This window comes from Salminus brasiliensis, chromosome 6 (assembly GCF_030463535.1).
Source record: "Salminus brasiliensis chromosome 6, fSalBra1.hap2, whole genome shotgun sequence".
In the NCBI taxonomy this organism is placed as follows: domain Eukaryota; kingdom Metazoa; phylum Chordata; class Actinopteri; order Characiformes; family Bryconidae; genus Salminus; species Salminus brasiliensis.
The window spans coordinates 5227813-5251008 of NC_132883.1; the positions used below are offsets into that span (position 1 = coordinate 5227813).

Genomic DNA, 23196 nt, shown 5'->3' on the forward strand with positions numbered 1-23196 from the left:
TCATGTTTGTAATAGAGATGTTTGTGAAGATCCTTAGATGCTACCATCATGCCTCAATGCCTCTTTCTAAGAATTAAAAAAAAGAAAGAAAGAAAAGGAAGAATCAGACTCACAAGGTCTCGGGTAGAAGGGTTCTCTCCAATGTGGGGCTTAAAATATACAGAGACAGAAACAAGTTACTTAGAGTTTTAGATACTTGAACACTACTGAGCAACATGATACAGTGTGTACATCACAATAAAACACCACCAACAACAACAATCAGCTACAGTAACAAAACAGGACGCAATGTAAAACTTATTTTAGGTATTTCACTGAAATTGGACTTTAAATTGGACCTTTCAAGTTACTTGAAATATAAAATAAACTATAATAATGTGCAGCTATAGCAAATAGTATTATAGTTAGCAGTAGCAAAGTGGAGCAAAATATATATAAAATACAGTATACAGTAAATTTAACATAGTGGATTCATAATTTTACAATATAGATTTATATGCATAGAATATAGATAATATATCACATGTAGCTAGATATATTCTATTCAGCTAAATATTTTATTCTATTCTATTATTAATTGGAAATAAATGCTATCAATAAAGAACTAGAAATACAGTCACTAAACAATATAAAAAAAAGTCAGACATTGAATTTTACCTTTGGTGACCATGTAGGTTGGTGGAGCTAATGGAAAGTGACAATAATTAATTAAAATAATTTATCAGATAATGAAGTTGTAAATTAAGCCACTACTTCACAGGTCAGTCATTGCGGCGCAGTGTTTCATATGAGAATATAAGAAAAAAAATAAACAATGTAACATAATTGAACAGTTCTTTTAAAGAATATGGAACAGATTTATTAAACTTATTTATATGGGGTTCATTTTAGGCTGGGGCAGATATATATGAATATTAGGCAAAATATGAGCAATAGCAATTTTCAAAGCTTTACAAAAACAACAAAGTCTTTCAGAATCTGAACTGTGGTGGGAAAACAGACATCTCAATAGTTACTATACCTCTAACAGCTTAAAAATATAATGGCAAGCACAAAAGATTAATTATGAGAGATGAATGGCAGGTACTCCATACATCAAAACACAACATCAGTCTCGTATGTAAGACTAATTATGAACTGAAAGTGTTTTATAGCATCTGATTAAATAAAATAAATGTAAAAAATAAATCCAAATATAAATCTTCCTTTGAGCGACTTTATAAGATGGTGAAGCAAAAAGTAGAAACAGTAAACAGACAAAAACAAAGTTACTACATTCTGATGATGTTTCCTTTTTCTGGTATGCTATTTCTTTTACTTTTATGTTAAAGAAATAATCATCACAATTGATATTACTCAATATTTACTCAATATTTTAACCCTTTTACTCAGAAAACAAACATCAACAACAAAAAATAAATAGATGTAAGAACAACGTCTGTATAGCAGAGAGTTGTTTCAGAAAAGCGACACGGACGCGAGACGGAAGCTGTAAAAATAGACAATTGGCGCGGTGTAGGAAAGCAATGAGCATCACAACGTGCCCTAAGTCTTAAGGTTAATGAGCAAAGTGCATTTCCTTAAAGCAACACAGAATAGTTGCACAGCTTAAATGGTCCAATCTACCTGTTAAGCTGTTGCTACGTGGTTGCTATTGTATTCCAGGTGGTGGCTGGGTGGTTAATATGGTATCCCAGCTAGTTGCTATACTGTTAAGTGCTTCCTAGATGGGTACTACACTGTTGCAAGGTGATTGCAATGAAATTTTAGGCAGCTGCTATGGTGTTTAGAGGTTGACATGGTATCCCAGATGGTTGACATAGTGTCTCAGGTGGTGGTCAAGTTGTTCTGTGGTACTTAATGTGGTTTCTTTGGTGTAATTTGTGTATTTGTATCAAGTGACATGAGAAGGGTACCATTAATTTCTGTGGGGATAAAAGTCTGCAAACATCGGTTGCTACACAGGAACCATGCATTCGACCAAAAAGCTGTATACCAGCATGAATCACACAATCGGACTGAACAGTCTGGAGTGGGAATGGTGTCGATATCTCAGGATGAGTATTCTGAATAAAGACTAGAATAATATAAATTATATAAAAACATAGTTGTCCACCGCCTTGCTGTAATATTTTAATAATAAGCCTAGACTTGAAGTAGTAGCAGCTGGTGTAGCACAGCAGGTAACATCATCGCCTTCTCTATTGCAGACCAAGATTCAGTTGCCCAGTTGACGTGGTAGTATTGGCACCATGATTAATGCCAGGTGTGGGCTAGAGGGGAATAAAGCCCCCCAGCATTGAGCTGTAGAGCAGTGGAAGAGCTGTGTTCTCTGGAATGATAGCCGGCCCCTGCAGTACTTTTGGGTGAGTTGGGAAGTTAAAGTTTTTGTTTTTGTACAGAGAAAAAAAAACATTGTGCTCAAAAGTTCTTACCTTTCTAGTGTTGGGAGCATTGATAGTGTTGCTTTGATAGTAAGAGTACCAGATTGTGAAAAAATGGAAAATGTTGACAAATTAATTATTAAAGAAAACTACTCCTGGAAGCACAGCATTGGAATTACAGACAGCTTGTGAATTTCCCCACTGCGGGACTAATAAAGGATTATCTTATCTTATCTTAGCTTACACTGAAGGAAAAAAATAATAAATAAAATCCCTTTAAAGAAGTCTACTGTTATCCATGAAAAACCACTAAGTTAGTATACAAATGTGTATTTTATTTATTAAAATAAAATTAGGCAAAATACTTAGATACTCAGAAAGATTCTTCTTTTTATCAGATACAGGATCATGTGAAACTACAAAAGAATAACAAAATAAAACAGCCCAGACAGCAATTATATATGATCATTCACAATACGGCAAGTTACAATCAGTAAGTGCAAATATTAATGTGACGGATATTCTGAGTAAAGAACAAAGACCCTGGCTCCTTCATTATCATCTACATATTAGCCCTCATTTGCACATTTGGCTGAATATTATTGGCATCAGGGAGGCTAACATGTTCAGCTCTTCACAGGGAAAACAGGACTTCCCAGCAAGTGCATTACAGTATAGGTCTTTTCTTAAGCTGCTCTTTGGCTGTTTTGAGGAAATCATCAAGGTATTCCAACATACAAAAATCAATAGGACTAATACGTGTAAAGGCTTTTTCTGACATCAGACTTTTTCCCTTTTGGCAACTTCTTTGTTAAGTTCAGTTTTTGGCAACGTCATGTTATGTGTATCCCTGCTAAACAGCACCAACTACAGGCCGAACAGAGATATTGCACACTTTCAAAAGCCAGAGTGTGTGTATGTGTGTGTAGAACAGTATTTATTAATTTAGGCTCTACAGCACCCCTGACCTGCATAGTTTAGTAATGCCCTGCTCTATCATGCCCTGCCCACCTCAGGGAAGGTTTGTTAATTAGTAACAGAGGGGTTAATAAGTTAAAGTGAAAACCTCATAAGATAAGGTTAAGGGTTAAAACATCAGTGTCTGTAAATATGTATTTTAAACTTGCACCTGATTCAGGTCAGAGGACACTGCAGTGCAGGTCAGGCCAACTAAAAATGATACAGTAACTGATTGAAGAGTGTTTTTTTAGTAAGTAAGTTTAAAGTTAGTTTTGTCAAAAGTTCCTAACTCAGTTCTTTTTATTTCTGTATGCTGAAATTGATTAAATTATATAAGATTTTGAAAGTGTAGTCTGTGGCTCCTTCCTCTCAATCTGTTTATTCCCATCTGCAGGTTACAACTCCTTGTAATGGCATGATGCCCCCAGACTGGGAGGCTTTTGTCAATGGAGCCCTAAACCCTTGCTTGATGAGCAGCAGTTAGACCGTAGGGCCGGTCTACAGCTGTAAACTAGCACTAAATAATGCCTTTCCCTTCTTTCTTGGACACAGAAATGTACATGATTTCATAAGTTCAAATCCTATCACCAACACAACCCTCTAGTTCTAACCTGCAGAACAGTGAATAAACAGATTGAGGGGGCGGAGCCACAGACTAAACATCTTACACAGTATTAATCAGTTTCAGCTGCTGCTCATTTACTGATGTTTTTGAGCCTTAACTCAATATGTACTGCTGATCAAACTGAGATGCAGAAGTAAAAAAAAAAAAGAGTTAAAAGTACTTCTGACTAAACTAACACCCTATAACCAATTACTGCATCATTTTAAGTTTGCCTTTATTTTTTCCCCCAGTGTGCTTAGAACTGGGGTGAATATCTCTACATTGGTGTTTCCCTGCTCCAGTTCTATACAGCACAGATTCAGTGTTTTCCCAGCTCTGACAATAACTGAGTCGAATAATCAGGTATTGAGCTGAACTGGGTGTGTAAGGGTGGGACAGCATAACATAACATTTCAGAGCAGAGGGGATTGCAGGACCTGAGCTGAGAAACATAGAGCTAGATACACAAAATCAATGGTACTGTATTCCATTTCTCCAGCAGCAGGGCTTCACTGTGTTGAACTACATCACTGAGCAGCAGCAAGTGGCCGGGTAGTCATCAGCATTCACGCTCATCTCATTCCCATACACGTAGTAGATGTGAGTCTTCCCTTTCCATGAGTAGGTTACCCGCGTTACAGGGATCAGCTCAATGGTGTGGCGCTACAGTGAGAAAGATTTACAGTCAGTGCAGTGTCAATACCACACAGCTGGGGCTTCCTGGGACTGTTAGATATGCACCAATGCAGAAATGTGATATTTTTCATGAACAGTTATGTGAAACAATTAGAACACCCTGTTTTTAAACATATTTAATCATGGAGATTTACACACGTGGACAAAATTGTTGGTACCCCTCGGTTAATGAAAGAAAAACCCACAATGGTCACAGAAATAACTTGAATCTGACAAAAGTGATAATAAATAAAAATGCTATGGAAATTAACCAATGAAAACCAGACATTGCTTTTCAACCATGCTTCAACAGAATTATTTAAAAAAATAAACTCATGAAACAGGCCTGGACAGAAATGATGGTACCCTTAACTTAATATTTTTTTGCACAACCTTTTGAGACAATCTCTGCATTCCTGTAACTCTGAATGAGACTTCTGCGCCTTTCAGCAGGTATTTTGGCCAACTCCTCATGAGCAAACTGCTCCAGTTGTCTCAGGTTTAAGGGGTGCCTTTTCCAGACGGCATGTTTCAGCTCCTTCCAAAGATGCACAATAGGATCTCGGTTAGGGCTCATAGAAGGCCACTTTAGAATAGTCCAATGTTTTCCTCTTAGCCATTCTTGGGTGTTTTTAGCTGTGTTTTGAGAAATTCCAGTCTGGATTTGTATGAGAAATTCCAGTCTGGATTTAGACCCAATCACAGTATGAGAAATTCCAGTCTGGATTTAGACCCAATCACAGCACAGAGACAGCCCTAGTGAAGATTACGAATGATCTCCTTCTTGCCTCTGATCAAGGCTACGTATCTTTATTAGTCATACTAGACCTTAGTGCAGCCTTTGATACAATAGATCATACTATATTACTAGAAAGATTAGAGAAAATGGTTGGAATCACAGCCCTATCATTGGTTCCAATCATATCTAACGGGACGCTTTCAATTTGTAAAGATAAAAGATTTATCTTCAAACTACGCAGAAGTAAGATATGGAGTTCCGCAAGGCTCAATTTTAGGACCGCTATTATTTACATTATACATGTTACCACTGGGCTCAGTTATAAGCAGACATGGCGTTAATTTCCATTTCTATGCAGATGACACACAGCTCTATATATCAGCCAAACCTGACGATAAATTTAGACTACACAAAATGGAGGACTTTGTAAAGGATATAAAACTCTGGATGTCACATAACTTCCTTCTCCTCAACAGTGACAAAACTGAAGTTCTCCTTTTAGGTCCAAAAGACTCTAGAAATAAACTATCAGACTTAATGTTAGACTTGGCTGATGCTTCCATCATTCCTGGTTTAGCAGCTAAAAATCTTGGCGTCACATTCGACTCAGATTTATCATTTGAGCAACATATAGCTAATATTAGTAGAACAGCCTTTATGCAGCTTAGGAACATCTCCAAACTAAGAAACTCCTTATCACTACAAGACGCAGAAAAGCTAGTACACGCTTTTATTACCTCAAGGCTAGATTACTGTAATGCACTTTTGTCAGGTTGTTCCAGCAGGAACCTCAATAAACGTCAGCTGGTGCAAAATGCTGCAGCCAGGGTCCTTACTAAAACTAGAAAATTTGACCATATCAGTCCAGTTCTATCAGCACTTCATTGGCTCCCAGTTAAATTCCGTATTGAATACAAAATTCTTCTATTAACATATAAAGCCCTACATGGCCTCGCTCCTGAGTACCTGCAGGATCTTATAGTATATTACGAACCATCAAGACTACTTAGATCTCAGGGTGCTGGCCTCTTACGCGTTCCCAAAATTCAGAAAACCTCAGCAGGGGGAAGAGCCTTTTCTTATAAAGCCCCCCAACTCTGGAATAACCTTCCAGATAATGTTCGGGACTCAGACACAGTCTCAATCTTTAAATCTAAGCTGAAAACTTATATGTTTAGTTTAGCTTTTGGTAATTAATGTTTCTTAGATAAGGGCTGCAGGTCCAGGGGTTCGCGAACCCAGGGAATTGTAGTACACTGAGATGCTGGAGCTGTCGTCTCGCTGCTTACACGCGATCACTCAGGTTTGTTGACGGTGGAGCAGATAGATGCTGGTGTTCTCAGGGTGCACCCGTGTCCGTGTTACCTTCTGGCTCTCTCCTTTTAATTATGCTGTGATAATCAGACCTGCCGGAGTCGTCAGACATACCCTGATGCTGATGCTCAACATTCTCTGCCCTCCATAAAATTCCTCTTAGAACTAACTTTTCTCTTTTTCTCTTTTTACCTTCTTCGAGTAAATGGCCACCAAGCCCGACCTGCTGGAAGATTGCCCTCTGAGGTCCCCTCTACCTGCGTCTAACCAGCTGCCACCTACCAGTCCGGCCAGCGGGTCCCCCCCAACCCGCCACCACCTATGGCTCACCCACCTGCCGCTGCTGCCTGTTTGGTGGCCGTGCTGAAACCTAGATGGACTCGTGTCTGTCTGACACTATTAATATCACCACTATTAACTGTCTGTTGTATCTGGTTTGGTAATTTTTATCATTAATGATTAAATAGTCTGGCCAGAGGAGGATGGGTCCCTCTTGTGAGTCTTGGTTCCTCCCAAGGTTTCTTCCTCCAGCTCTGAGGGAGTTTTTCCTTGCCACTGTCGCTGTTGGCTTGCTCACGGGGGTCTTTGATCCTTCATGTTATTTCTTCTTTCTTCTCTGTCTCTGTCCTTTATTAAGTACTAATTATGTAATTATGTATTATCTTTGTGACGACAACAGTTGTAAAAAGCGCTATACAAATAAATTTGACTTGACTTGACTTGACTTTTGGGTCATTATCCTGTTGCAAGACCCATGACCTGTTACTGAGACCAAGCTTTCTGACACTGGGCAGCACATTTCTCTCTAGAATCCCTTGATAGTCTTAAGATTTCATTGTACCCTGCACAGATTCAAGACACCCTGTGCCAGATGCAGCAAAGCAGCCCCAGAACATAACAGAACCTCCTCCATGTTTTACAGTAAGGGTCTGTGAACATAGAGCTGATGTGCCTTGAAAAAAAAAGTTCCATTTTTGTCTCATCTGTCCATAGGACATTCTCCCAGAAGCCTTGGGGCTTATCAACATGTCGTTTGGCAAATTCCAGTCTGGCTTTTTTAATGATTTGTTTTCAAAAATGGTGTCCTCCTTGGTCATCTCCCATGAAGTTCACCTTTTATCTCTTTAGAAGTTTTTCTGGATTCTTTTATTACCATTCGTATTATCCGTCTCTTCGATTTGTCATCAATTTTCCTCTTGCGGCTACGTCCAGGAAGATTGGCTACAGTCCCATGGATCTTAAATTTCTTAATAATATGTGCAACTGTAGTCACAGGAACATCAAGCTGCTTGGAGATGGTCTTGCTTGTCTATAATTTTCTTTCTAATCTCCTGAGACAACTCTTTCCTTCACTTCCTCTGGTCCATGTTGAGTGTGTTACACACCATGTCACCAGCACAATGACTACCTGTAGCCCTATATATAGGCCCACTGCCTGATTACAAGATTGTAGACACCTCTGATGCTAATTAATTAATTAATTAATCCATTTGGACACATTATTTTTAGGGGTACCATCATTTCTGTCCAGGCCTGTTTCATGAGTTTACTTTTTAAAATAATCCTTTTGAAGCATGGTTCAAAATCAGTGTTGGATTTTCATTTGTTCATTTTCATAGATGTTTTAATTTATTATTACTTTTGTCAGATTCAAGTTATTTCTGTGACCATTGTGGGTTTTTCTTTCATTAACCGAGGGGTACCAACAATTTTGTCCACGTGTGTAAATCTCCATGATTAAATATGTTTAAAAACAGGGTGTTCTAATTGTTTCACATAACTGTTCATGAAAAATATCTTTTTCTTTCATTAACCTAGGGGTACCAACAATTTTGTCCACGTGTGTTATCTTCAATTAACTCCTTAAACAGTCTATTGCTGTTTACCTGGCTATACGCGTTTAGGTATTTGCTGTAAGTAGTGTAGTTAGTTACGAGTCACTACTGATATATGGAATAGCAGTACCTGTTGGAGAATGCGGGACACCTGTCCATACTTGGACTGATGTTCTCTTAGTAAGCGTTCAGAAGCTTGGGCCACTGCAGGGTCCGGAAAACCCATCACTGGGTAAAGCTACAACACAAATCACAGAACACACAGCACTGTTATTTTCTCACTTTCTGCTTTCTTGTCATCCACTAGTTAAACAACAATAGTTGTTTAAATGTGTGTGAAAAAGAGAGAGTATGTGTATGTGTATAATTACCATATATTGGGAGTCTTTGAACATTTCCCTGCCAGAGACTTTACTTAAATTCTCCAATCTCAGACCGCTCGACTGCTCCCCCACAAAATCTTCCTTATTATCGATCCTGAGAAGCACAGAAATCGGCATACTTCACATTTTAGACAAAACAGGTTCACAGAAAATGAACCACGTTACAAGTGAAATAAGTATTGAACACGTTACCAGTTTTCTGAGTAAATACATTCATAAAGGTGATATATATATATATATATATATATATATATATATATATATATATCAGGTCAGGTGATTGACTGGGTCGTTCTAGCAGCATTATTTTTCTTTCTCTGAAACCAAATGAGAGTTTCCTTAGCTGTGTGTATGGGATCAGTGTGCACCTTCGTTTCATCTTTATCATCCTGGTAGATGGCAGCAGATTGTCTCAGTACATTTGTCCATTCATCCTTCCTTCAATAATATGAAGCATACCAGTACTGTATGCTGAAAACAGCCCCACACCCAAATGTCACTGTAAGTATGGTGTTCTGGGTGATATGCAGGGCCCTTTGACTTCCAAACATGGTGTGTATTATGGCATCCAAAGAGTTTGGTCTAATATCTTGTCTAAATGGAGTCTTGCTGGGTGAGCGGGCAGACAGGCCATGCCGGCTGAGTGCATTACTTACAGTGGGGAGAACAAGTATTTGATACACTGCTGATTTTTCAGGTTTTCCCACTTGCAAAGCATGTAGAAGACTGTAATTTTTATCATAGGTACTCTTCAACTGTGAGTGATGGAATCTAAAACAAAAATCCAGAAAAATACATTGTATGATTTTTAAATAATTAATTTCCATTTTATTGTGGGAAATAAGTATTTGATACACCAGAAAAAGAAACTTAATATTTGGTACAGAAACCTTTGTTTGCAATTACAGAGATGAGACGTTTCCTGTAGTTCTTGACAAGGTTTGCACACACTGCAGCAGGGATTTTGGCCCACTCCTCCATACAGATCTCCTCCAGAGCCTTCAGGTTTCGTGGCTGTCGCTGGGCCACACGGACTTTAAGCTCCCTCCAAAGATTTTCTATTGGATTCAGGTCTGGAGACTGGCTAGGCCACTCCAGGACCTTAAGATGTTTCCTACGGAGTCACTCTTTAGTTGCCCTGGCTGTGTGTTTTGGGTCGTTATCATGCTGGAAGACCCAGCCACGACCCATCTTCAGCGCTCTTACTGAGGGAAGGAGGTTGTTGGCCAAAATCTCACGATACATGGCCCCATCCATCCTTCCCACAATACAGTGCAGTCGTCCTGTCCCCTTTGCAGAAAACATGACTTTCTCCCATTCCTCCTCTGGATCATTCAGATGGTCATTTGCAATCTTCAGACGGGCTTTGACATGCGTTGGCTTGAGGAAGGGCACCTTGCGTGCACTGCAGGATTTTAATCCTTGACGGCGTAGAGTGTTACTGATTGTTTTCTTTGAGACTGTGGTCCCAGCTCTATTCAGGTCATTGACCAGGTCCTGCCGTGTAATTCTGGGCTCATTCCTCACCTTCCTCAAGATCATTGATGCTCCACGAGGTGAGATCTTGCATGGCGCCCCAGACCGAGGGAGATTATCCGTTATTTTGCATTTCTTCCATTTTCTAATAATTGCACCAACAGTTGTTGCCTTCTCACCAAGCTGCTTGCCTATTGTCCTGTAGCCCATCCCAGCCTTGTGCAGGTCTACAATTTTATCCCTGATGTCCTTACAAAGCTCTCTGGTCTTGGGCATTGTGGAGATGCTGGAGTCTGACTGATTGAGTGTGTGGACAGGTGTCTTTTATACAGGTAACGAGTTCAAACAGGTGCAGTTAATACAGATAATGAGTGGAGAACAGGAGGGCTTCTTAAAGAAGAAGTAACATGTCTGTGAGAGCCAAAATTCTTACTGGTTGATAGATGATCAAATACTTATTTCCCACAATAAAATGGAAATTAATTATTTAAAAATCATACAATGTATTTTTCTGGATTTTTGTTTTAGATTCCATCACTCACAGTTGAAGAGTACCTATGATAAAAATTACAGTCTTCTACATGCTTTGCAAGTGGGAAAACCTGAAAAATCAGCAGTGTATCAAATACTTGTTCTCCCCACTGTATTGGTTTCTTTGAAACAATTGAACCTGCTGGTTCCAGGTCTTTCTGTAGCTCTCCACAGGTGGTCCTTGGCTCTTGGACAGCTCCTCTGATAATTCTTCTTACACCTCTGTCTGAAATCTTGTGGGGAGCACCTGGTGGTGGCCGGTTTATGGTAAAATGATGTTCTTTCTACTTCCAGATCATAGCCCCAACAGTGCTCACTGGAATCTTCAGTAGTTTAGGAATTCTTTGGTAACCAGTGTCATCAGTATGTCTTGCAACAATAAGGTTTTGAAGGTCTTTTGAGAGCTCACTGGTTTTACCCATCATGAGATGTTTCTTGTGTGGCACCTTGGTACTGAGACCATCAGTTAAACCAGCTGATTAATTACTGATAGATTTCAGCTTGTGTCATGACTTTCCATGGCTTTTTGCACCTGTATTTCACATGTTCAGAACTTTTTCCCTGTGTAATTTCTCATTATTACACGACTTAATTTATAGACATCTATGGTTGGATTTTGTATGTGTGTATTGAATGTGTTGTTATTGAAATCTGGTGAGAATTTCATGTCAACAGCAACTTTAGAAATATATTTACTAAAACAAATTGGTGCCGTCTTCAATACTTATCTAATAATCTTCGCCACTGTTTATATTGTGGTACAAGTCACTGATATTCCATACTAACTGGACAGTAGTTTGGTATTATAAAAGAAAGTGGTATCATGTGAAAGATGCTTCAGTGCCACAGATCTTACCATTGGACCTTGAGGTTGATAAATACAAGGAGCTGTCTCTTCCCATTGCAGGTGTCGCACTGTTTAGAGCCCTGTCCACTGCACCTAAGGCAGCTAAAAGAAACACAACAGCAGTTTAACATTTTAACAGCTGCTTAGATTAAACGATTTTCTCCCTTTCCATGTGGTGAACATTATTCTACACTATATGTCCAAAAGTTTATGGACACCCCTTCTAATGAATGTATTCAGCTACTTTAAAGTTGCACCCATTTCTGACACAGATGCACACATAGCTTACTGTACTGCCAATAGAAGGACCAGACAGGCATGAACCTATTGGCACCATGTTGCCTAATGCCAGGTGTGGGCAAGAGGGGTATAAAGCCCCCCAGCATTGAGCTGTGGAGCAGTGGACGAACTGGCTTCTCTGGAATGATAGTTGGTGCTCCATACAGTACTTTTGGGATGAGTTGGGGATGAGGTAGGACTAGTGATCATCCATTATCCTGACCTCGTTAACACTCTTGTTATTGAATGCAATGAAATCCTCACAGCAAAGCTCCAAAATCTAGTAGAAAGCCTTTTTCCCTGGACAGTAGGGACAGTTACTCCAACAAAAGCAGGATAAACTCGTTTTAATATCCTTGATTTCAGAATAAACAATGAATGAGCAGGTGTCCCAATACTTTAGTCCATATCCTGTATGTCCTCTTAAGCCAAAGCACTAAGAACCAGGCATCCATGTTAAGAAAGCAATAGTAAGAAAATGTGAAGAGTTGCTTACTTTTCCCTCCCGCGGCCACTGCAGTGCATGCAGCGATCGTTAGTCGGGCGGAAACCAGTGCCGTTACACACCCAGCAAACTTTCTGTAAGAGGATCAGATTAGAAAATATAACTGTTAAGAATTTTTAATGATAACAATAGATTAATAAGAAGGAGAATAGAATGCCAAACTGCTGACTCCCCATTTCCTCACGATTTACACTCCCAACAGTTACACATACTCAGCCCACTAGAGAAAGCTCTAGTTAAAGCTGGCAAAATGGTGAAGCATATGTTGGTGTTGACACTGGTGAGCAGCTCATCACCTCCAGACTCTGCTACTTATGGGAATGCAGGTTCCTACATGATTCAGGACCCGGAGAGAGCAAGGCCAATTGTGCTCTCTCTGGCTTCATCTGCTGATAGCAGGCAGCATGACCTGGGATTCCAACCAGCGATTCTTGGGTCACAGTGGCAGTGGTAGTGACCATTCGGAGCCAACCTGCTTAAATGTTTAAATGTTTTTTACCAGTAAGATTCGAGACCAAAGCCAAACCCAAGGGGGCACAGCTAAATGCTCCTCCATAAAAGGAAAATCAGTGTGCTTCATTTTGAGTCAAAATAACAGCAATAACAGTTCCAAACAAATCGACTTACTTATTATTTATACATCACACCACAATTTACAGTAGTCTGTAAATGCCTTTTTTGGCACCTTTAAGCAGTATTTGTGACCCATAAAATGAAACTCACGTTCCCACTGCCAGCACACTCCTTGCACGGCATCCTCCCCATGCCCAGACACGCATGGCAATTCTGTGGACAATAAAAAAAAGTTGCATAAAAGTTACATATGCACTGATATGAGATATCTGGGCTAATAAAGATCAGCAGTAATTCACAGCTTATTTTGACAGACACCAAATTTAAGATAACTCTAAATGTTGGGTTTCCTCGGGGGGGGGGGTTGTAATTGAACTAGCATGCTTATACACTTTAAATCATAATGTATTGTTTATTTATTATTATACCACAGTCAGCCCAGACCCGCTATTGGCTGAGAGACGTTCTAGGAGTGATACTAGCACTTTTAAGTATTATTCTGCCACATACAACCCAGTTACGATGCCAGTGCTTACAAGACAAAAACACCAGCCATAACAAAGCAGCAGTGTTATAATTATAAGTAAACGACGGCCAGCATTAATCACATTTGACGTGCCCTACTGTAATAATACTGTTATTCACACAGCGTCCCAAACCACACGTACAAGTACACTAACCACAGACATGTGCACCATTTAAGGTTGAATGGATGATTGTAATACAGAGCAGGCGAACCCAAATAAAGTTCAGCTTCACATAAATGTACATTCTTATTATTTAACAGATTTGTCAGTGTGTGTAGCCATGGGATTAAAATAACTGTAACATTGCCTAATGTTTTGGCTGTTGCTTGTAACCATGATAATTGGATTATGAACTGTTCATAATCCAAGAACTGTTTATGAATTGTTGACATGATATTATGATATTATTGACTACTGTGACTACTACTACTGGGCATAAGATACTGATGATGTTTTAGAAGTGCTGTGACAGAGAGGATGGGACTATTTTACCTTGCAGAATGTTGATAAACCGACTGTACACAAACTTGGGCAGGTGGTTTTAATGTTATGGGTGGTGAAAATGACAGGAATTCCTTCACAGATCAACCCCCTACTATAATATCTGTTCAAAAATCAATACCTGATAAAAATGGGCATATTGGCACTATTCTTTTCTATTCTATTCTAATCTATTCTATTCTATTATCAGATATGATCAGATATTGGCACTGTTGTACTAATCTTGACCACAGCATTGACATCAGTTACATCATTATTAGTAGTAAATTGTATTAGCTTATTAGCGAAATCTAACCTAACAATATTGCTATATATATTATTAACCCCCATAACATTATAACCACCCACCTAATGTTGTGTACATTCCCCTCATGCCACCAAAAAAGCTCTAACCCGTCAAGGCATGGTATCTGACACAAGACGTTAGCACCAGATCCTTTATGAGGTGGGGTCTCTATGGATCACATCACTGGTGGCCATGACCTTGTCGACGGTTCACCGGTTTTCCTTCCTTGGAGCGTTTAAGTAGTAAGTACTGACCACTGCATACCAAGGACACCCCATAACACCTGTCTGATGTTTTGGAGATGTTCTGACCCAGTCGTCTAGACGTCACAGTTTGTCTCTTGTCAAAGTGTCTGAGATTCTTACACTGATATTAACACATCACCTTCAGGAACTGACTGTTTACTTGCTGCCTAATATGTTTATGTCATTTTTTGATAGGGGCCACTGGAAACAATGGCAATGTTCTTCACGTCACATCTCTGTGGGTTTACTGTTGCTCATATAGGAGCACAGTCTGTGACAGCTTGCATCCTGCCCACTGCAGGTGTTAACCAGAACTCTGTCAGAGTGCCTTTGCTAGTTCTTCCTCTGCTAAACAGCTTTTCAGTCCTATTTTGCTGCTCTTTTGGTGGGCATTAGTAAACCTAAGGCTCAAGTCTATGATAATGTTCTGTACTATTAAGCTAATAATCTTCTACCTAAGGTCTTCAATTGAAGTTATCAAATAAGCCCAAAAATCATAATATATCGGAATATATAAGCAAATTCTGAAAAAAAGCTCATAAGCCCCCCCCCACTTCACACTGACAGGATGCACCCTAGCCTAGTTTACAACTGATGACGCCTACACTATACAATGTAACAACTGTAACACATCAAAGAATATGGAGTTGTGTAATAACCAAAGACCAAGCACACAGCAGGCACCTCCACAATACCTGACACACCTCCACCTACCTCCACTCCATTACTCAAAAAACCTGGAAGTTGTGTTCTTTACCTTGACTGAGGAGGTGTAAGGCACTCTGATGTTCTGTGTGTTGTCCTGGAAGAAGGCTGGCACCTGGGCTGGTATCTCCCATGGGCCTGGTGCACGCTGGATCCCTGCATCTACAGGCTGATCTGAAAAACAGGCAGAACATTGTCTCCATCATCTGACACAGTGAACTGTGGGAATACTTTGTCCATATTGTTTTTAGAATTTATTTATAACTGTATTTAATTTCTTTATATTAATTTAGTAACCCCATCCCCACTCATCTGAACTAGGACATGTATCCTTGCGACACAAGTAAAGCCAGCCACTGCCTCTTTTTGAACTCTTCGAACTGCAGCACGGTTCCCTAGCTCCAATATCACTACCTCTTTTTACGCAGCTTTGCTACACTAGAAGTGATGTGGGAGGAACAAACCAACCAAGGGGTGCCACCAACTCTGAGAAAGCAAGGCTATTCGTCATCCCTTAAGATCCATGGAAGACAAGCATTCAGAATGGCAAGCATTTCTGTCCTGGCACCAAAGTGGTGGAATGAACTTCTCCTGGGTGTCTGAGCAGAGTTGCTCGCTGTCAGGAGTACTTGTAGTGAAGTGTAGTGTAGAGTATTATGGTCTCCATTTGGACTTTTGCGTTTAGTAGTATCTAAGCTTAGAGGTATCTTTGGATCCTAGTCAATACAAACTGTATTGCTAAATGCCTTTAATGTCAATGTAAACAAATGCGAGTGTTCAGCTGTCCATGTGGGGTCACTCATAGCTTCTATGCGTTTCTAACAGTCAGGTAACATTTAATTACACTCCATAAATGTAGTTCAAGAGCACAAAATAGCCATTCTGAAATATTACAGCTTGAAAAGCCGTCTGACTGCTTCTTACTGGTATAAGGCTCGTGAAGCCATTCAGTAGATCTGGACTCAGTGAAGGTTTCCAAGCGATACTATGAGAAACAAAAGGAGCAAAAGGAGGAAATTAAGTACACATACAGGAAGGTTAGGTCACAGGCAAACATATTATTACTCCCTGTCTTGCACACATTTGCTACTTACTGAAACACTGTATCTCCAAAGGTTTTTAAATGAGGTAATTTGCTTGCTACTCCTTTAACCAAGTAGGTCTAAAACTTTGTGAGCTCTTACAACACTATAAAAAAAATATTTCACAGGGAAAAGGAATACTTCTCTACTTTATCATTCTAACATTGATTATAGTGACTGAAAGTGAGTTTAGGTCATATCAGTATAATCCAAATGCTGAGCTAACTTAGTATTTTCTGTCACTTTTAGCAACATTAGCATTTTTGGGCAAAATAATTTTGTAAATGTAAGAAAATCTTAATGTAAGAAATGGTTATAGTAAGCTGCTGAGGCTGTTTATTGTGCTGAGAGTGAGAATGATGAGGATGATGCTGATGTTCTCCTACCCTGTAGGTATTAAAAGGCTCCATGCTGGTGATGACTCCGTCTTTGGCTGGGCCAGTGCTGTAACAGCATTTGCTGGAGGCATAGCTCACAAAGGCCTCACGTGCAGCTTCCTCTGTAATGGAGGGAATGCTGAAAATAAACAATAAACCGAAAATAAATAAATAAATGCAACAACAGTTAAAGACAGTTAAGCTCAAAGAAGGTTTTCAGTGTGTGTTCCAGCATGTCTGGTACCTTGCGTGCCATAAGCATGGCTTCACTGTGGCTACAGACAAAGACTTTGCAGCCTGAGTGAGAAAACACGGTGCTATAGGATTTCTAGTGTGTTTGGACTGTGTATCTAAAGGGTGTGTATGTAAGGTATATGCATGAATAGCTTAGCAAGGGTTAGGGTGTGTGTGTGTATAAGGGGGTTGTTTACTTTAAAAACTAAACACACCTGCAATTACATTACCAATAGCTATTCCTCAGGCACCCACCCTTAGCCCACCCAGCTATTTATTTAGATATTTGTATTGAAATGTTAGTAGATTGTTTAGGATATATGTTGTTTTATTCAGAATATGTCTTAGTCATGGCTATATATATTTGTTTTATCCATTTATGTTTTTCTACATCATATTTTATTAATATTATTTTTATAATTAAAAGGATTCATTTGATCATTTTCCTCTTTTACATTGATTTTTACTTGTGAAGTACCTTAAGTTGCATTCTGTATATTTAAAGTGGTATAGAAATTAATGTATTACTACTGATTTTATTATTATTAATAATAATTATTATTATTATTATCATTAATATTAGCATTTGTACATGTACCATGTACATTTCTGACAGAGAGAGGAGAGGTGCTTACTGCCAATTCGTCTGGGCAGGGTTAACCTCTGGCACAGGCATCGGCACAGTCGGCATAGGAGGAGGAAGATACCCACCTACATCAGGGTATAAAAGGTGGAGAGAGTACAAGGGGTACATAAAAGACTCATCCATACATTTAATAGAATAATTAACACAGTTAAACAGTCAACAGCGAGATGTTGAATAAAGTGGTAAAACAATGGTCAAACACCATTAAGCACCAGTTTGTACTACAGGTTTTGTAGTGATTTGTACAGTACCTCCTCCACCTGAGACTGTCCCCTCATAGCCCGGTACACTGTCAAACATACTGGCGGGGGGTGCCGACGGGACATTAGCAGCTGCTGCGGGGGCCACCGACATAGCTGGAAAAAAAACCAGTCAAACCTGTCAGGGCGAGGCTCCAGATCGGACTCCTTTCTGGCCTTTACACTGCATTATTAATATTCAATACATTTAATCAAACATGAAACGATAATGACAGACTTTACTTATTGTCCAACAATCGTATTACTTGTGAATACGTTTCTCGACGTTTCTCAACTCAGCAACGTATTTAAGTTAAAATAAAGAAAATGTTTAGATCAAATAGAAATACGTACAGAAACTCTCATTCTATAAGCCGACACACAGGGTTTGGCAAAAGTGATCATTTAATAGCTTCATAATCTGATAGCTTACCTTCAGGCCTTAAGTCAGCTCCTGGAAATGTTACTCAGCTGCTGCTCTGAATATGAAGTGGCTCACTGTACGAGCTCCGGTTGTAAACTGAAGTATCTGATGCTTCAGATCAGTTAATCTGTACGGAACTCTGGGTGTGTCTCAGTCGGCTCTTTGCTTACTATGTAGTGAGCTAACTATGCTGTCCAGTGTGTCCTAATGTAGAAATGATCCTAGTGCGAATTTGAATCCCAAATTGCTGTTAAAACTGTACGGTAATCCAAACAGGTTATAGTGTCTATGCTACAATGCACTGCACATCAATAATATCATAAAATAATATCATATAATAATATGAATGTAATGACACCATTGTGATTAGCAGGTAATTAGTAATACTATTGTAATTGCTAGCACTAATAACTGAACTTAGCATTCTATATAATCATCATCATCATCAAAATATCCAATACACTGACCACAATCTACTGCAGCCTTGGCAGTAAGAAGGGCTGTCACACTATGATTCACTATGTGGGCAACTAGGCCTCAAATTGAGACTTGGCCTCAGTGAAATCATCAGTCACACCCATAAATTTCCTTAGTTTCCACAGCGGGTTTCAACCTTGCTTCACACAGAGAGTTTCTCAAATTACTCAGAAAGATTGCTTAACGCTGAGCCTGAATCTCAAGAACAACGTAGTTCAATTCAGGCGGAATCAAAAATAAGCGCTGAGGAATGATTGGACTTGGTACAGAGCAGGGCATTCCTCTGAAACTGTGATCTGCAGTGCACACAGCATATTTGGAATTAATATCAGTGTACTAAGTATTAAGGTGCATTTAAATATTACAGTAAATATTGTTTCATGAAAATGTAATTAAAATATTAAAATATTCTATTATTACATATTATTACATTATTATCGCCCAGCCCTAATTTCAACAAATCTTTTTTATGTGTTTTCTATTACTCATTCTGAATATTGATCATATATATTATATACTGATCAATATACTACAAAATAACTAAAAATACTTATATATTAATATATAGATACATTTACACAAAGCTCCTTTTGTACTTTTACCAGAGACATTATAAATGAGATAAATAAATATAATATAATAAAATATAAATATGAATAGCAGCTCTCGTAACACTTAACATGGCATCTGTTCACAGATAAAGTAGTCAGAACACGCTGTTTTAGTTAGATTTTATTAATTATTAAACTTGGTTTCTGTCTCGTGTGACTGGAAATAACTGTTTTTACTTAGTGAGTCCCGATTCAAGGGCTGCATCTTTCGGCGGATGTATTTGAAGGCTGACTACGGCACAGTAGCGCGACAAGGCTGTCCCATTTTGAAGGCTCCTTGTAAGCGGCCGAGAGATGTTTAACAATGGATCTGACATGTGAATCCTTCCCCAGCAGATATATCCCAGGCAAAGATGTCAGTTGAAGTGGTTGGTGTGGAGCAACAGATAACAACACTACTGGCCAGTGAGCTACCGCAGCATGCGAGAGACTGGGGTTCGATTCCCGGTCTGGATGGCGATGCTGCGCTCCACCAATTAAGCAAAAGTCCTTGAGCAAAACTCCTAACACCACATTGGCCCACCTCTGTAATACGAATAACCTTGGAAGTCGCTCTGGATAAGAGCATCTGCTAAATGTCAATAAACACACTTTTGCTGAAGTTATTGTTATTTATTATTATTATTATTATTATTATTTATTTATTTATTTTTAAAAATATGCATATAACATTACAATCAAGGACATCCAAACTAAAGATTAACTACAAAATTAGGAGTTTAGTTTTGTATTGTGAAGCGACAGTAAAAGCAGGAACAGCAGTGCTGTCTCATTTCGGTTGGTCTACACAGTCTACGCAGCCTTTGAAGGATGTAGCCCCTGATTTGGGACACACCCAGTGACTCTTATTTCAATGTGGGGCGAAACAAAAGTTCTAGGAACAAATTAATTTCATTTACATTTTTACGATTCGCAATTCAGAACACAAAATCTGCAACTGGCAAGGTCCCAGTTACACCCAAAGAGCAACTATTGAATACATAAAATAACAGAATATAAAAGAAGGTAGACATAAATAGGAAAAGTGGGAAAATTAGAGAAATTAAAAAGCAAGCAGCAATATGATCACAATAAATGAAAGAAGTGTAGCAGCATGAATTAACAAGTATCGGTAACAGAATCAAGTATTTTAGTTATTATAGATATTTTTATTAGATAATAAATCAAATCTAATTTTATTGCAACTGTCATCACAAAGCAGCTTTACAGAATCCGTCAAAAGGCCCCAAGTGATCAACACTAAAGGCCACAGTAGGAAGGAAACACTCCTTCAGAGCTGAAGGAAGGAACTTTGGGAGGAAGCAAAACTCAAAAGGGGGGGACCCGTCCTCCTCTGGTCAGACTCCTCTGGTCAGAACTATTTATGAATGATCGCTAAAAGTCCCAGAACCACCGCATAAGACTATTCTACTGCTGAGGTGCTTAGAAATAACTATAATATCATAACAGAATAATCATAATACAGTACAGTATAACTTACTATAATGATAGTAGTGATGGTAAGAATAATGAGAGTTAGGGTAGTGATATATGTCAAGTCAGGAAAACTGTTTGGCATGAGAATATTTAATGAATTGTGCAGCAATTAATTTCTATTTATATCAATTATTATTATTTAATCATTTAATTCTAAGTTGACGTGTGGGCGGGATATAGCCAATCATTGGCCACTGAAGAAGTGACAGCAATAGGACAGTGCCACGCCCACTAATGTTGCCAACACTGCTGCGTTGACAAAGCTCCGCCTCCACGTGCTGATCACTGATGAGTGGAGGAGAGGGTGATTGACAGCAGAGTGAGGTATGACTCCACGCCTATACGGAAGACAGACCTCGTATCTCGGCCACTTAGTGGAAGTACAAATGCTTAATACGTCTATTCTGTATGTGTGCACGTGCTTAGCCCGAGTTCAGGTGCACAACAAAGGCGAAGGAGGAACTTTACCTGGTCCGCGCGCTGCGGAAGGGGCATAGCCAGGGTTCACCGCGCCATAACCGGATTCGGAATTACTATAAGTGACAGAAAAGCGGTGAATTAACCATCTGGGACAAATAATACATACATACAGAGAACCTGACAAGAGCATGAGGCAGGTATGGACCTCACCTGAGTATCGGTGTTTTCTCCATATCAGTGATCTGGACGCCAAAACTGCGAGCAGCTCCCTGAAGAGTTCATAAAGTCAACGACGTATGGTTTGTCCCCACTCCTATTCCGCTAAGTCCCGCCTCCCTCCGATACGATTGGCTGCAGCACCTGCCAGCCAATCGCAGTACAGAACACACGCCTCAACCAGCCAATCCCAGCGCAGACGGCTGTTTGTGTCCCTCAATACGGGTGGGAAAAGAAAAAAGAGAAAGTGACTAACTTCCCGCGAGCTCATCCGCTTATCATGTGACTTACTAACCTGCTAGCCTGAAAACAGCCATTACAGCACTTTCCCAGCAAAATAGACCAGATATAGAAGTTTGTGCTCTCCGTGTACCTCGAAAAGGCCATGGTAGCTTCCTGGGTGACGTGCCAACGTGCTAGTTTCATAATAAGCCAGCATTTCTGAATCACTTTCGTTTTTGGACCCATGCATGGTGTCCCGGACGTGCTGCAGGCATGCAGGGGGCTGTTCCAGTAGAAGCATTAGAGGAGGGCAAATTGTTAGGAAGATACTTTAAGGGTAAAGGTGCACGTATTTGTCACTGTGCACTGTACAGCAAAATGTGTCCTCTGCATTTAACCCATCTGTGGTAGTAAACACACACACACTAGTGAACTAGGGGCAGTGAGTACACACACACCCAGAGCGGTGGGCAGCCAACTCCAGCACCCAGGGAGCAGAGAGGGTAAAGGGCCTTGCTCAAGGGCCCAGCAGTGGCAGCTGTTCCCGAGCTCGGGAATCGAACCCACAACCCTGTTATCAATAGCCCGGCGCTCTAATCACCGCCCCATGGCGCTTTACTGCTCATCTGGAACCACTGAAACTACTTTTACCATAAAAAAAAAAAAAGCCAAGACATTTGAATATGGTTTTATAACTGATGTCGTTACATCATATTTTTTTCTTTTGCACCTGCACTATCTGAGGCCTATGCAGTCTTATCTAGGGTGATCATAATTTCGGTTTCAAAAAGAGGACACAGAGGAGAAACAGGCATCCAGGAGGTTGTGGCTGGGGGCTTCAAGCTTCAGGCCCAAGTTGTAGGACTGTGGCAGTTAATACAATAATTAAAACATAATACATTTATACCGAACAAATACTAATTTATCCAGAGAATTAACCACATTAATAGACTAAATGAGCCAGTTAAAAAAAAACCACTTACCACTTCCTACACACCATTTCCTCAAGTTATTCTAAACATACATATATGAAATAATCATAAAAATATGCATACATATCTTTTACTTTACTGTCACTGTTCAGTCCTTATGGTGTGTCAGAAAAAAATTATTATTATTATTATTATTATTATTATTATTATCAGAGAAACACAGGATTTATTTTTTGGAACTGTTTTGTGTATTTACCTACTTTTGTTTATGCATTTTTTAAGGCTGTGGTCAGTCACCATGTGCTGCTCCTGATCTCTCTCTCTCTCTCTATCTCTCTCTCTCTCTCTCTCTCTCTCTCTCTCTCTTTCTATCTGTGAAGCAGTTTGACCAATGGTTGACGGTACGTAGATGCAGGTATGTGTAACCCTTTAAGTCCTGAGAAAGTGCGGCTTATAGAGACATGTTTAAAA

The 23196-nt window shown here is 39.5% G+C and overlaps 1 protein-coding gene across 2 annotated transcripts; it reads right to left on the minus strand.

The window, feature by feature from the left end:
• Window positions 1-2702: 2702 nt before the first annotated feature.
• On the minus strand, window positions 2703-21976 carry LOC140557195 (protein SSUH2 homolog). 2 transcript variants are annotated; one of them, XM_072681422.1, is made up of 14 exons: window positions 21945-21976; window positions 21566-21774; window positions 21404-21468; window positions 17960-18064; window positions 17698-17773; window positions 16838-16967; window positions 16294-16354; window positions 15422-15543; window positions 13256-13318; window positions 12524-12606; window positions 11758-11850; window positions 8883-8988; window positions 8642-8749; window positions 2703-4611 (listed from the first exon to the last, which is right to left on the minus strand). In XM_072681422.1, exons 2-14 carry the CDS (start codon window positions 21586-21588, stop codon window positions 4471-4473), a joined length of 1176 nt encoding a protein of 391 aa, XP_072537523.1. In that variant the 5' UTR covers window positions 21589-21774; window positions 21945-21976; the 3' UTR covers window positions 2703-4470. The 2 variants fall into 2 exon arrangements, with proteins under 2 accessions (XP_072537523.1, XP_072537522.1); XM_072681421.1 differs by lacking the exon at window positions 21945-21976 and having other exon boundaries at window positions 21566-21906.
• Window positions 21977-23196: the final 1220 nt, after the last annotated feature.